This window comes from Notothenia rossii, assembly GCF_949606895.1.
Source record: "Notothenia rossii genome assembly, chromosome: 7".
Taxonomy (NCBI): domain Eukaryota; kingdom Metazoa; phylum Chordata; class Actinopteri; order Perciformes; family Nototheniidae; genus Notothenia; species Notothenia rossii.
The window spans coordinates 25147855-25163923 of record NC_136905.1 but is presented as its reverse complement, the minus strand read 5'-3'; the positions used below and the strand labels follow the sequence as shown (position 1 = coordinate 25163923).

General features: G+C 42.7%; 1 protein-coding gene across 2 annotated transcripts in view; it reads left to right on the top strand.

Moving 5' to 3' along the window:
- dnah5 (dynein, axonemal, heavy chain 5) overlaps nt 1–16069 on the top strand; it is a 142048-nt gene that overhangs the window by 92733 nt on the left and 33246 nt on the right. For both annotated transcript variants that reach the window (XM_079693697.1, XM_079693696.1), the window contains 6 exons: nt 3586–3723; nt 4974–5109; nt 5499–5680; nt 5993–6127; nt 7091–7246; nt 8905–9087. In XM_079693697.1, coding sequence (XP_079549823.1) covers nt 3586–3723; nt 4974–5109; nt 5499–5680; nt 5993–6127; nt 7091–7246; nt 8905–9087 — 930 coding nt within the window. The remainder of the gene's footprint in view (nt 1–3585; nt 3724–4973; nt 5110–5498; nt 5681–5992; nt 6128–7090; nt 7247–8904; nt 9088–16069) is intronic.

The window sequence follows — 16069 nt, the reverse complement described above, 5'->3', positions numbered from 1 at the left end:
TAATGCTGGTTTAAAGATCTTAACCAAGATAACTTTTAAAACTCTTCTTACTTCTCTTCTTAACAAAATGCATTGCCAGTATTTATGAATTTTACCAAGGATTAACATTTTCCACAGCAGAATACTCTTAACACAAAATCCTTGATTAATTGGGTACAAACACACCCACACTGCTTTCTTGACCATGTGATTTCATGCAAATCCCTCTAGTTCTCTTCCTGTAAGGGCAGTTTGTGGATGTCCAATACATTTATAACCAGTATATTTGCATTTGAGGATGTAAAAGCTTAAACTCTTACCATGTAGTTTTACTTGTGGATTGTGTTCCCTAAAACGTTCCTGATACTCACTTCTGTTCTCTCTTCACTGTAGTTCTTTTGTACCTGATTTCCTTACCCCCTTGTTACCAGGCCTCATTATCCCTCCCCTTTTTGCACTCTGCCACATTGCATTTTCTCCATCCTGTGTGCAACTTTGTCTCACCGACTTCTTTTCTAAATCACCCATCTCCTTTCCTATTTTTCCTTAACCCGTCTCTAACTGATTGTTTGTCTCCCTCTCTTTTCCCATTTTTATTTTTCTATATGTGTCTTTCTGACTTTAAATCTCACATTCTGTTTCTCTCTCTTTTTCCTCCTCTTTGATCCTGATCTTTTGCTTTTGCGTCACAGCCTGGCAAATTGATTTTCTGGTTTCCGGCTCAGTAGTGGATCTCCCTTCAAGCTGACCAGCCAGACTGCCAGAGTTACAGTTGAACAGACAGACATGGAGGGATAGTCCTGTTGGATGTCAATTAATATTAAATAAATGCTCCAGACTTCCTATTCCCCAGGCCACCCAAGCAGACTCCAGTCATAACTTTTCTACATTTCTGTCTTTAAACCTATTGCAATGCTTTCTCCACAGCCCAAGCTCTAGCCAGAGAGTATAATTTCAGCTTTTCTTCAGACTCTGTTTCCATCCTTTGACCTTCTCATGACCCCTTCATCCCCCCCCTCCGAGTTTATATCTCCCGGATTTACTCTTTCAAATCGCTCTACTCTTGAAGCTTTGAGTCCCTGCATTTGGACCTGTGGCATGTGTTCAAGGCAAGGCAAGTTTAGCACCTTTCAACACAAGGTAATTGATGTGCTGTTTACACGAGAACGCAAACGGTTGTATCCACAACTTTTCTCTTTCGTTTAGCCCGTTCGTTCACACGAGGCCGTAACGGAAACGCGGAAACGGACCCCGCAAACGATAACGGGTCCCAAGGTGGATAGATCTGCAAACGGAACGCTCTGGGGGGCCAAACGGCTCCGTGTGTACGCCCTATACCAGTGACCATCAACTGGTGGCCCGCGGGCCACATTCGGCCCGCCAGACATTCTGATCCGGCCCGCACGACGGGGGTGACTGTGGCGTTGGCGGAGTGGTTAGTGCGTTCGCCACCACTAATTTTTTTTTTTACAACGTCTCGTGAGTAATGAGCAGTACCGGAGTCTAACTACTGCTACTGCTACCGACCATGCTACAGATGTTAGTGCAAAAATCTACAGCTCCTCTACCACAACCATCAGCAACAACTGGACATGGAGAATTACATGAACTACATGTTGCTAAATCAACCGCGGAGCATAAACAGAAGGGCAACCATGGCAACCACGCTCCGGGGTCTTTTTCGCTGCTTTTGGTGTATTTTGTGTCGAAAGTACAGCGCCACTTACAGGCCCGGCATATGTACTACAGCGTCTCCAGCGCTCCCGAGCGGTCTCGTGTGAACAGAATACTTTTTTGATATCGTATTCGGTTCGTTTGCGTGTAAATGGGGTCTCAATGTGTGTTACAAAAATGAAAGACATTAAGAAAATGGCATTTAAAAACAAAGCAAAGATAATATAATAAACATTAATAAAAGTTACAGAGCAGTTTAAGATATGAATATATCAATTAAAAGCAGCAGCAAAAATAAAAGGCTTCAGCCTGGATTTAAAAATAGTAAGAGTTGCAACGGACCTGCAGTTTTCTGGTAGTTTGTTCCAGATATTTGGAGCATAATAACTAAACGCTGCTTCTCCATGTTTATTTCTGACTCTGGGGACAGAAAGCTGACCAGAGGACCTGAGAGTTCTGGATGGTTCATAATTTAGCAGGAGGTCAGAAATGTATTTTGGGCCTAAACCATTCAATGCCTTATAAACCAGCAGCAGTATTTTGAAATCTATTCTTTGACACACAGGAAGCCAGTGTAAAGACTTCAGAACAGGAGTGATGTGATCCACTTTCTTAGTGTTAGTGAGGACTCGAGCAGCGGCGTTCTGAATCAGCTGCAGCTTTCTGATAGATTTTTTAGTGAGACCTGTAAAGACACCATTGCAGTAGTCGAGTCTACTGAAGATAAAAGCATTTTCCAAATCCTGCTGGGAGATTAGTCTTTTAATCCTAGATATGTTCTTTAGGTGATAGTAAACTGATTTAGTAACTGTTTTAATGTGACGGTTGAAACTCAGGTCAGAGTCCATGACTACACCTAGATTTCTGGCTTTATCTGTTGTTTTGAACATTGCAGACTGAAGCTCAGTGCTAACTTTTATACGTTCTGCCTTGGCTCCAAAAACCATTACCTCAGTTTTGTCTTTGTTTATTTGGAGAAAGTTCTGACACATCCAGTCATTGATTTGTTCAATGCACTTACTCAGTGTTTGAATTGGAGCATAGTCTCCTGGTGGAATGGTTATGTACATTTGGGTGTCATCCGCATAGCTATGGTAACTTATTTTGTTGTTTTTCATTATCTGAGCCAGTGGTAGCATGTAGATTAAAGTTAAAGAGAAGAGGCCCCAAGATGGAGTCATATTTGTCAACTCAGATGTGTATTTACCTATAGAAACAACCTTTTTTCTGTCCTTTAAGTAGGATTCAAACCAATTTAGAACTGTTGCCGAAAGTCCCACCCAGTTTTCCAGTCGGTCTAATAATATGTTGTGGTCAACAGTGTCAAACGCAGCACTGACATCAAATAATACTAACACTGAAGTTCTGCCACTGTCTGTGTTTAAGTGGATGTCATTGACGACCTTTACAAGAGCAGTCTCAGTGCTGTGGTTTGGACGAAAGCCTGACTGGAACACATCGAAATAATTATTTAAATGCAAGAAATTACTCAACTGTTGAAAAACTACCTTTTCAATGATTTTACCTAGAAATGGCAGGTTTGATATGGGCCTGTAATTGTTCATTACTGAAGCATCTAGATTATTCTTTTTTAAGAGTGGTTTAATGACTGCAGTTCTCAGGGCCTGTGGAAAAACACCTGAGTGAAGAGACTTCTGAGTTCAGACATCTTTATCCTCACTAAAAATATTTTATTTGTTCTGTGTTTCATTGTGAATTTCATTAAAAATGTGTTTTTGAGCTTAAAAATGGGCAAACTGTCTCCATTATATGGCGTTCTTCTATGACCTCTCTTCGCTCCTCTCTCATCACATCTGGTCCGTCTTTTCTTTGGTCTTTTGTCTGTCCCTGTCTCTCTCTTAGCTCTCCACCTGTAACAACTGACGGTGACCCATTTAGACATTTAATGGGCATGTCTCTCTTTTTCTTTAGGCAAACTTGGCAGTGCAGCAGAATCGTCTGGCCATAGCTAATGTGGACCTTCAGAAGGCCCAGGCTGAGCTGGATGCCAAGCAAGCCGAGCTGGATGTGGTACAGGCGGAGTACGAGAAGGCCATGATGGAAAAACAGGTCAATAGCTCAACTCTTTTCACTCTAAACAAAAGCATTATCCAATCCAGAGTCCCACATAAAAAAGAGGCAGTGTTTGCTTAGAATATCTGTGAAACTACAATGTAATTATGTAATGGAGAGCATATGTTAGCTGAATTTTAAATGTTTTGCAGATACTTTGGAAAAAAAGCCAACACTTTAACACCTAGAATTTATGCATTACGAGGCATAAGCTACACTGCACTGCTCAACGTTGACAATTTTGTAGCTATTTTTCAAAGAATGATTAGTGAACATCAGCATAAGATACAATTGGACTTCAAGTGTTTGTCTCTTTCACTGAAGCCTGTACTATAATAGGGTAATATAACAGGATGTTTAGTAGAGCTTTAATAGCACATGACTTGCACTACTTAGAAAATGAGATCACTAGTTTGGATCCAGGCTTTGTTCATTTATTTGCTGGTTGGTTTTATTGTTTGAATCCATGAAGTTGGCACAGATGTCTTTGTGCTTTATTGATTTAATTCATAATTTCCTGGAGAAATGGGATTGCATTCCAACTCAGCTCACTCCTGTCCTTTCACAACAACCGTACTATTCGGCTAAATAGTAATAGTAAAATAATTTGCCCTGTATAGACATATTATATATATGTACTTTTTTTAAGTGATCAATGATTCAACCTGAGTCATGCAAGTGCCCCTTTTGAAATGAATATAACTGAGTCCAGTCGCTCACTGTGGGTTGTTTGTGCAGGTTATCTGCTTTGTGTTTTCCATCATCTGTACTCTCTGTTCTGTGAAAAATAACAGCATGTAAATGGAACAGTTTGTGCATCAACAGACTCTGATTAGGATCTGGGCAGCTCCAGTTGACTATTTTTATAATTCTGTGATTAGGACGCAGAGCTGTTCATCTCCGGGGCCCAAATGCAAGATTGAAAGGCTCGCTGCAGAAGCCAGATAAACCAGACATTCTTGCTATTGGGCTAATAACCTCTTAATTTGCCTATGAGCGGCTGATAAAGCATAAATGTGATAAATGGCGTAAAGGTGCTCTTGACCTCTTACTATATATTTTAAAAGGAAAATTCAAGAGTGTCAAAGAAAAAAATAAAAATACGTACATCTATCTATTGGGGGTCCTGTGGATCCTGAGCCTATGCAAGCCTAAGCTAGCATGCATTAGTTGAAAGGCACGTGCTACACCCACTGCAATTTAGAGTCATTCTACTGACTTATTTGTCTGTCCTCTCTTCCCATCAGACCCTGCTGGAGGACGCTGAGCGCTGCAGACACAAGATGCAGACGGCGTCCAGTCTCATCAGCGGCCTGGCTGGTGAAAAGGAGAGATGGACTGAGCAGAGCAAAGAGTTTGCTGCACTGACCAAACGCCTTGTTGGTGGGTTTAAAAGCTGGTTTAAGAAAACTATGTCTTCCAAGAGATATCTCTACAAAGTTAAATACAGTAGAACATGCTCTGTTTTCCATAGCAGTAATTCTTTTTTGTTGATTTGGGTAATTGTGCTTGAATATTAACACATTCATTTATACAATTTTCGTGGATGATTAAACAAATAATCAATAAATAAAGTCCCTTTCTGATTAAAAGGCCTCATTGTCTAGTTCCAATAATGCATGCTAATACTTTTAGTTACCAACAATATGGTCAAAATGATACGATTTAGACAGACAGTTAATTACCGATGCATTGCGAACATACTACAGCTTTTATACTTACTGTTTAGCATTTGCATTTTAGTATTTACCACCTTGTCTCTTTTTTTCTAGGTGACGTTCTTCTGGCCACAGCGTTCCTCTCTTACTCTGGCCCCTTTAATCAGGAGTTTCGTAACCTCCTACAGAATGACTGGCAGCGTGAGTTGAAGCAGCGTCACATCCCGTTTGGGAACAACCTCAATCTGACCGAGCTCCTTATTGACGCACCCACTGTTAGTGAGTGGAACCTACAGGTCAGTACTGCAAAATAATTCAAATGTGTTCGTACAAACTGATGCGCAATGTATCTAATGTATGGGAAAGATAATCGGTAGATATGCTTTTTTGTGCTTTGCACAACACAACTGGACAAGCAGCGTTTGTATTTATTTAGATTTTGACTTCAATTTTTTTATCTTTTACAGGTTTGTTCCTTCTGAATTAAATACTAGATAGCAAAACAAACTGTGTTCAATTAAGTAGAATTCTTGAAATAAGACAATAATTTATCTGGAGTTGATAAACATCACACTTTAGCCTGCATTAATTTGTCTTTCATTTTACAGGGGCTCCCTAACGATGACCTGTCCATTCAGAATGGCATAATTATCACAAAGGCTGCCCGATTTCCCCTCCTGATCGACCCCCAGACGCAGGGAAAAATCTGGATCAAGAACAAAGAAGCCAGGAATGACCTGCAGGTGTGGGATTTTTTGCTTTAAATTTTACGACCTGTGGTAGCTGCCACGTTTTTCAATGAACACTGAGGGCATGTCATTCAGTAACCTTACACGAAACAGCGAAATCAAGATATTGCTCCTGTTTTTTTTGGTCATTAATCTAATCTAATAATACAAACAATTAAAACAAAACTCATTCATAATTAACATATTGAATTAAACTACAACCACCTCACAGTATTTTATTTGTTCAATGCAATACTCTTTATTCCTTCATTTGTAAGTATTGTATGCATTTAACAAGTTAGTCATTTTTCCATTGTTCTTATCCTGTTTCAGTCGTTATAATGTGATATTAAAGCTTTTGGAAGCCTATACAATCTTCCCATTGCTTGTAATAATATGTATTGATGCTCATTCTCTGCAGTGTGCCATTTGCCATTTTATTGTCCAACATGCTTATTCTTTTGTACAGCACATTGAAAAAGTACCTCAGAATCCTGCATGCAATAAGCCCAGCTAAGGTCCTTGGCCCTGTTGGGGGCAATCTCTGAGCCGAGCAAATGCATTCTGCAATCCTATTATGAGTATCCTGAAGACGCAGGGGGTTTAAACCTTTTCCACAAGTGACCCCATCATAACAACTGTATTTATATTATGAGGTTTTCCAAAAATGGCTCAGTGATGCATTATTAGTTTGACGAGACAGGGGTTGGCCTCTGTGTCTTTAGAGGATGAGTCAAAGTCAAGCGTGTTTCTCCTTCATTTCGCTGAATCAGATGCTTCTCACTGTCACTGTCTTATACATTTGTTCATCAGTCTGTTGAAAACAATGTGATTTCAATTAGTAAGTGATAACAGAACTTTTAAGCACTGATTTTACTAAAACAAAATTGTCATTATGGGTCAAAAATGGAATGCTTCTAGCTCTTCATTGCATTGCAGGTTTTTGTTTTTTTATAACCATCTATCTTCTCATCCCAGATAACCTCACTTAACCATAAGTACTTCAAGAACCATCTGGAGGACAGCTTGTCGCTTGGTCGCCCCCTTTTGATCGAGGATGTAGGGGAGGAGTTGGACCCTGCACTCGACAACATCCTTGAAAAAAACTTCTTTAAAACAGGCTCCACTTACAAGGTAACGGAAAATAAATAAAACCCTTGTGTAACATATATGTTTTTACCTTGGTTAGAAAAGTGTAAAATGGGCAGTGTGTTATCAGGTGAAAGGCATGGTTGGACTTTGCAGTTTCAAAATTGCACTACTTTAGTACTTTTTAAAACATAGATGACATCAAACACATTTACTAGGATCAAAAGGATATATTTGTATCACATTTAGATTGTAAGATATTCAAATTGTTAAAGGCCTGTAAATGAATGACCTCAATAATTATACCTGCTGTAAAAAAACATGTTGATGGGATCAATTTAATTAATTGAAAATTGAACATGGTGCAGGTGATTTTGTGATGAGTTAGGTCGTTTTTGGTGTTACAGTATGTGATTGAACTATGCATGAAGTGTGTGTTTTTTTGTGAGTTTTAGCAGCTGTTTTGTACTCTTTTAGCAAGTTCAAGTGGAAAGGCAACCCAGGAAAAGGAAATTAGGCCTTAAATATCCACTTTAGTGAGGTCACTTAATTAGCACTATTTAGTATTCATTTTAGTATTCATTTTAGTAACCAAACTACAGTCCAGAAGCAGGCTTTGGATACAAATGATTGGCATTACAGTAAATACAGTGTTTTAAATTAACTTTAAGGGAGTGTTCTAAATAGTTCTTTCCGCTAATAAACTGGTTTGAACGTTTGTATTGCACACAAATGTCTTTCGTGTTGCTTATAATGTAAACATTAATTTCCACAAAACTTGACAGGTCGGTTGAAAAGCATTTTGCATGTCGTCCAGATAACGGTGAACTAAGTAAATGCCATATACATCACAACAGGAATGAGTTGTGTCATTAATCGATGCAATACTACTCTCATGTTAAGACAAAGAAAATTAAATCACACAGTATAGGATGTTGTGCTTCCAGGCATTTCTCCTTCTCATTATCGCCTCACAACTCCTGGCTACAGCTGATGCTAGTTATTCAGCTGCTAACACTGCAGCTGCCTCCCTTCTATCTCCCATGCATCAAACTAACACACATACAAGCAATCACACACAAAAATAAATAAATAACTGCAGCAAAATGATGCACACACACTCACACCTTATGGCGATTGCAAGTAAGCATGTGTCAGATGCACACACCATCTTCAACAAGAAGGCAATCTATTGAAAGGGCCGATTAGAGGTGTCTACACTCTCCCTCCCACCATCTCCTGAAAAGCTTACATTTCTATTAATATCCTGGTGTGAGAAGGAAGTGAAGGAGTCTGTGGATGCAGCTCCAGGGACAAACTGCCAGATGGATAATTAGTACCGGTAGTTATTCTTTCATGAGTAATTTATTACTGATCAAACTCAAGACTCACACATCCATGCACACGTACACACTTACACAAATATACAGTTCATGCATACAGAAATTATTCTGAGCAGCTGAATCTGCCAGTGTTTGTTGCTGACGCCAGGATATACCTTCATCATGTTTGTCAGTATGGCCTATTCATACATGTTCAAAGACATCTGCTATCTATCTGACATCTATTACTGTCTGTCATGACAAATATGTGAATACATGTTTTATTCTGCTATGATGGTAAATCTGAAAATCATGCAGGTAGTACTTTGTAAGGCTGACTTTTGTTCTTTGTCTTTTCTTCTCTCTTTCTTTTTTTTGAAGGTGAAAGTGGGTGACAAAGAGGTGGATGTGATGAAGGGCTTTAGGCTTTACGTGACCACCAAGCTGCCTAACCCTGCCTATACGCCCGAGATAAGTGCCCGCACCTCCATCATTGACTTTACCGTCACAATGAGAGGACTTGAGGATCAGCTGCTGGGCAGAGTTATCCTCACAGAAAAGCAGGTAGAGTGCCTTGAATAGTAGTAGCTATTATTTGATTTGTATTTAATGTAGAATTTAGCTATGGCTACACTTATTATTGAATACATAAACTATAATTGCAAATTATTCTGTTTTAATGTCATGTTAAACAGAAAGGATGATCCACTGGTATGACGCAAATTGCTTACAACCCTATAATTCCCGAAAAGCCTTGGAGACCATGTATAATGCAGGATCCCAACACCTCCACCTAACGTGTACACCACATTCTGTGTGACAATTTCACTTGGAGGTTTTAATCAACCTTTGTCTCAGGGCCCTAATTATTGCTGTGTTCTATATTAAGACGGGGTGAAAAAGCAACAAAACAAGAAAAAGGGTACATATGCCTCAATACCACCTCACAAAGACACACATCCAAGTGTCAGGGACTTGATTTGTTCATTCTGGTCAATACAAATGCATTAATCAAAGCACCCAATGCAGAAGGTCCATTGATTTAGACTGAAGGATACTGCTGAAGGCCAATGTCCTGCTAGCAATGGCTAATCATGAGATGAAGGATTTATGCTGTATGGGAAAAGAGGCTCATTATCTGTGTACTAAATATGGATTTATTCACAATGAGTGCTGAAGCTTCCATCTCAGCTTCTATCTCTATCTTCATGCAGCATTTACAAGTCCAACATCATTTGCCAGTTATTTGCTGTTTACTTTATGTCTTCATCTTAATTTGCAGTAATATAAATGAAAGCATTTATTCAGAGGGTCCCCTCAAGAAAACAGTCATAGGCTTTAAGCAAACAAACACAAATGTAACAGGCAATATGAAAAAAAAAGGGTCACTTTTCAGTCTTTTCATCGTCATGTCATAGATTGTTGTCTTGACCATAACGATCTTAACTTTGAACTCTACTGGAGGGTTCAAATCAAACACATACATTCAGAGAAGCTCACATTTCCCATGGCTTTACAGTAGGGATGGGAACGATTAATCGAATATTCGAATATTCAGGTATTCAAACAATTATTCATGTATTCGAATATGAGTTATGAATATTTGTATGAATCTTTTTTTTTTGGGAGGGATGCCTAAGTTGATTACATATTATCAAATTGAATAATTCAATGTATATATATATATACGACAGTGCCATAGCTAAATGTGTTAGTTGACGTCTAAAGGTGTGTTTTGCTCCGCTAAACCGGTCCCTCACAGCAGGCAGAGCTGCAGGTGCTGGTCTCTCTCACATCCGGTTATAGGCCTACGTCACTCGTGTTTAGGTCCAAATCCATCAGATCTAGCTAGTTCTAGCTAATGATATGGCTGCTGCCCCTCCCTACACGCAGATCACGCAGACTCAAACCTCATCTTAGGCCCAAATGTGGCGCAAATGCGCTCCGCAGCCGTTGCGAGGTTCCGGCGCTAACAGTTCATGAGCGTGTTCCCCCGCCCCCTGTCAACACTCGCGACACATGAGTGGCCAGCCTAAACAACAATAAGCGCTGCTTGGCAACCGTGTGGAGCGGCAAAGTACATAGACATTTTGACAGGAGAGATTTAATTTAGCCATTATTCAACATATTTTACCAGTCATAGTCCGGTAATTATTTACACTCTAAGAGAGTCCTACACAACAGACATGGCGTCAAAAAGGAGTAATGTGTGGAAATATTTCGACCAGTTTAGTGAGTGCGGTGTAGAGGTCAAACTATGCCAAATTAAACTTATATAGGCCATACATGCTATACCTAACCTTGATATACCCGCAACATCCGTTCCAGCTGAGAGGGTCTTCTCTACAGCTGGGCTGATTGTGAATCGCCTCCGCACATGAAAGCTGTAGGCCTATAGCTGTCAAACTGTGATCATCGGTTCAATACATTTGAGAAATTCGACTTGGTTTCTACACTTATTTGAACATGTATGTATTTATTTCCAAAAATTATTGATTTTTTTTTTTTAAATATTAACTTTTCTTTTTTTATCCAATCTTTTTTTTTTATAGAATATGTACATTTCGGTTAACCGGTTAACCGTTTTTTGCGGGATCGAATATTTGAATATACATTTGCTTTCAAATTCCCATCCCTACTTTACAGTGGATGAGGACATATTTGGTCCATGTTACTGGAGGAGTACAGTTCCTTTCATTCATGGAGTGGTACTTACTAAGGCATGTTACTGTAGCACTTTGATACAATATGTTTTCTGCCATCTTTCCATTTCTCCTTTTCTCCTCATTATTCAGTGGGTTCTAAGGCGTTCTTGTAAATACACACTTAAGCAAATCCTTGAGGGAATTTCTTAATAATTATGACAAACGTCGATTTGAACTCAAGGTTGAACTATGTAGAATACGGGGTAAAAGGTGTAACCTCATCAAAGTTCTCATTCATAACAGATCCGTTCGATGTCTCACTATGGGATACGCCTCAACGCGTATGCAAACACAATCTCATTACGCCAATCCTGATTGGCTGGTGATCTTGACGTCTACGTCAGGGAATCCACCCACCCTTTAAGTAGCTTGCGCTACGTCGCAGCGTCATTCAAACACCTCTTCTCGCTTCGGAGCACATCTCAAAATATCAGTAGCCGGGCTAGCTTAACTGTCCACAGACTGAACCACAAGCTAACTTTCGGTCGACGGGCGCTTGCCGGCTACTCTTGCTTTGCAAGAAGATTGAATTGAACATTAACACACCAGTTAATATTGGAATCTGCCACACCGTTTTTTCTTTCGGAATAACGGTAAGGTTTTGATTTTTCTTCTAACGGTAACGTACCTGTTACTAGTTTATCCCTCCACGCGGACACCCCGGCGAGCGAGGACGGATTCTTCTCTCCCTCACACCAGAGGAGACGGAGATAAAAGATATTAACTCACCAGTTAATATTAAAAAATCTGCCCGCCGTTTTTTCCTTTCGGAATAACGATAAGGTTTAGATTTTTTCTTTCAAACGGTAACATACCTGTTACTAATTTGTCCCTCCACGCCGACACACAGGCTAACGACGATGGACCCTTCTCTCCCTCAAACCGGAGGAGACGGAGGCTCGGAGACTCCGCTCTGCGGCTGCGGGTTTAAGATTTCGAGCAAGGACTCACACCAGGTCTGCTCGTCCTGCCTTGGGCTGGAACACGCCCAGGAGGCTATCGATGCCCCCGGTTCGTGCGGACATTGTGCCCGCTTCACCATTAAGAGCCTCCGCCGACGGCTAGCGCACCAAGCTAGCCTGTCGGGACATGACCTCTTCATGTCCGTTGATTCGCCGGCCGGCAATCGAGACATGGTGACTACCGCAGCGGAGGTTGAGCCCCACGCTGTGTCGGAGCCCTGTGCCGTGTCAGGCTGGGGCCCGACAGCCGCGAGAGCGGAGCCCCGCGCTGTGTCAAGCTGGGGCTCCCGACTGGACCTCACTGTGGTTTCACACGCGGGGGATGTCCTAGAGCTGGATTATATGGAGGAGGATGAAGAGGATGACTCTGAGTTCCTCTTATCCGACTCAGATGAGCACGAAGATAACATCTTTGTTTCATCTGCCCAGGCTGCCAAGCCGGAGGCAATGTCCGCTCCCCCGGGCGAAAGCACACCAGCTTCGCCCTGCCTTAGTATGGACTTGTAGGCCGTGTGCCAACACGCTGCGTCCAGCCTGGACATCCTCTGGCCTGTAGTGGCCAAGGAGACCTCCAGATCTCGCTATGAGGGGAAGACCTTTCCCCAAGCAGCGAGGATGAAGAGGCAGCTTCTCCCAGTCTTTCCAGAGATGCTGGATGAGGTGTCGATCTCGTGGAGAGACCGCCCTTTCAGCAACAAGACCCCAATCCAGGGTGCCTCCTCTTTGGACTTTGAGGACATGGAGAAGCTCGGCCTGTTCTGCATGCCACCCATGGAGCCGCTGGTGGCAGCCCACCTCCAACCGCGGCTGGCTTCGGCACCGAGCAGGAACCCCACGCTGGCGGCAAAGGCAGACCGTTTCCAGTCAGCAATGACCGAACGAGCCTATAAAGCCGCAGCTTTGTCCGCCAGGGCGCTCAATGTCTCCTCGCTGCTGAGCGCCTACCAGGCGGAGCTCTGGCTGCAACCATGCCCCCATCTTCCCGCCGCCTCGAGTGATGTCAGAACGTCATCCTTGAGTTCGCGCCATGAGGGAAATGGACTTAACATCAAAGACAGCAAGCTCCGCTGCCCATTTAAGTCACACAAACACATGTCATCACTCTTGTTTCTCAATAAATCATTTTCCACTGTCGTTTCCAGGCTTAAATCCAAGGGCGCGGTCAATAAAAATGAAAAGAAAAACAATAAAAACAATAAACAGTCTGATGTCTTTCCCCCTTCTGAGAGCGGCTGCTGCCTCTCTCAGAAGGCGGACGATGGACGGGACTGTGAAGGCACAACCGCCACGCGCATGTGCAGTGTCGACCGAGGTTGCCAACCTGGGGTACCACCGTGTTCAGACACTAGAGGGCCCCATAACACAACAAATAAAGACACAGAGAGCAGACGTGACATCTCCACTCGCTTTGAGAAGCGAAAAGTGGAGGATGCTCACAGATTCTGCTTGGGTTTTCAAGACAATAGCACGGGGTTACAGACTCCAATTCGCTGTCACCCCCCCTCACTTTTCGGGCATTCTGCATTCGCAAGCCCGGGGAGAGTCGGCCCATATTCTGGAGCAAGAGATTCTCTCGCTACTAGAAAAGAAGGCTATATCTATAATACCCTCCGGAGAGAGTCAGAGCGGCTTTTATTCCAAGTATTTCCTCGTTCCCAAACGGGGAGGGAACGGAATTCGGCCTATACTAGATTTGAGGGCTCTGAACAAATATCTCAAAAGATACAATTTCAGAATGCTCACTCATACGTTTGTTGAGTCTCGTGCGCCAAAACGATTGGTTCACATCAGTCGACCTGAAAGACGCGTATTTCCACATCCCAGTATATTATCCAAACAGGAAATATCTGAGGTTCGCCTTTCAGGGTGTCTGTTACGAGTACAGAGTACTTCCCTTCGGTCTGTCTCTCAGCCCACGAGTGTTTGTACGGTGTACGGAAGCCGCGATAGCCCCGTTAAGACAACAGGGTATTCGCCTGGCAACTTATCTGGACGATTGGCTCCTTCTCGCACAGTCGGAGCAAGAGGCTATTACGCAGACGAATGTCCTCGTAAAACACCTGCTCGACCTGGGTTTCATAATAAACACAGAAAAGAGCATGTTGTCCCCAGCCCAGAATGTACTCTTCTTGGGCCTACGCCTGAATTCGGTGCCCTTTACAGCCCGCCTGTCAGCAGAGAGAGTGAAAGACTTCAGGGCTTGCCTCGCTCATTTCCAGCCACGCAGATCAGATCAGATCAGATCATATCTGCGGTTACTGGGGCTCATGGCGTCAGCCATCCTGGTGGTACGACTGGGACGCTTACACATGAGGGAGTTTCAGCGCTGGGTAGCTGCCCTAAGACTGGACCCCGCGCTTCATGGCGCGCGGAGAGTGATGGTCACTATGAAATGCGTGATGGCACTGCGCCACTGGCTGCACCCGACTTTTCTAGTACGGGGCGTGCCTATGGGTGCTGTCCTATCACGGAAGGTGGTCACCACAGACGCATGTCTGACGGGCTGGGGGGGTATATACGAAGGTCGACCTGTTAGGGGTCTCTGGAGCAGAGACCTCCAACGGTCACACATAAATTATCTGGAGCTTTTAGCGGTGTTCCTCACCCTAAAACGCTTTCTGCCTTTTCTCAGAGGACATCATGTCCTCGTGAGGACAGACAACATGACCACAATATCGTATATAAACCGCCAAGGGGGTTTGCGTTCTCTCCAGTTACACATGCTGGCATGCAAACTGATCTTATGGAGCTGCGGACGTCTCCTCTCTCTGAGAGTGACGCACGTACCAGGAGTGATGAACCTCGGGGCAGATCTGCTGTCCAGAGGTGCACCACTATATGCAGACTGGACTCTACATCCAATAATTGTGAGTGAGCTGTGGGTGTGTTACGGCCGGGCCGCGGTGGATCTGTTCGCATCAAAAGAAAATGCTCAATGTCAGCTGTTCTTTTCAATCAATCAATCAATGTTTATTTATATAGCCCAATATCACAAATGTTACATTTGTCTCAGTGGACTTCACAGTTTGTACAGAATATCAGTATGACAATACGACACCCTCTGTCCTTAGACCCTCACATCGTACAAGGAAAAACTTCCAGAGAAAACCCCACAGTTTAAAGGGAAAAATGGGAGAAACCTCAGGGAGAGCAACAGAGGAGGGATCCCTCTCCCAGGACGGACAGACGTGCAATAGATGCCGTGTGTAAATTGAAAAGATAATACATTTGCAACATAGGTAGTCCAAATGTTTTGAAATGCATGTGTGTATAATAAGAAGATGAATCCACGAGGATATCCATCCAGGACTTATGATCCAGGACCGCAGCCACGACTCAAGATCCAGGACTCGCAATCCATGACACAGGACCGCAGGATCATCCATGACTCCGGATCCCGGCGTATATAGACACCAAAAAGAAAGAAATTTGGGGAAGCTGGGTTAATCGGAACATGAGAGTACACAGGTATAGACAGAGAGAAGGAAGAAGTAAGATGTCCCCCGACAAACTAAGCCTATATCAGCAAAACTAGGGGCTGAATCTAATCAGCCCTAACTATAAGCTTTATCAAAAAGGAAGGTCTTAAGCGCACTCTTAAAAACGGATAGGGTGTCTGCTGTCCGAACACAAACTGGAAGCTGATTCCACAAAAGTGGAGCTTGATAAGAAAAGGCTCTGGCTCCCATTGTACTTTTAGAGACTCTAGGAACAACCAACAACCCTGCATTCTTGGAACGCAATGCCCTAGTAGGACAATAGGGTATAATGAGTTCTTTAAGGTAAGATGGCGCCTGCCCATTAAGGGCTTTGTAGGCGAGAAGAAGAATTTTAAATTCTATCCTGTGTTCTATAGGGAGCCAGTGTAAGGCAGCCAGA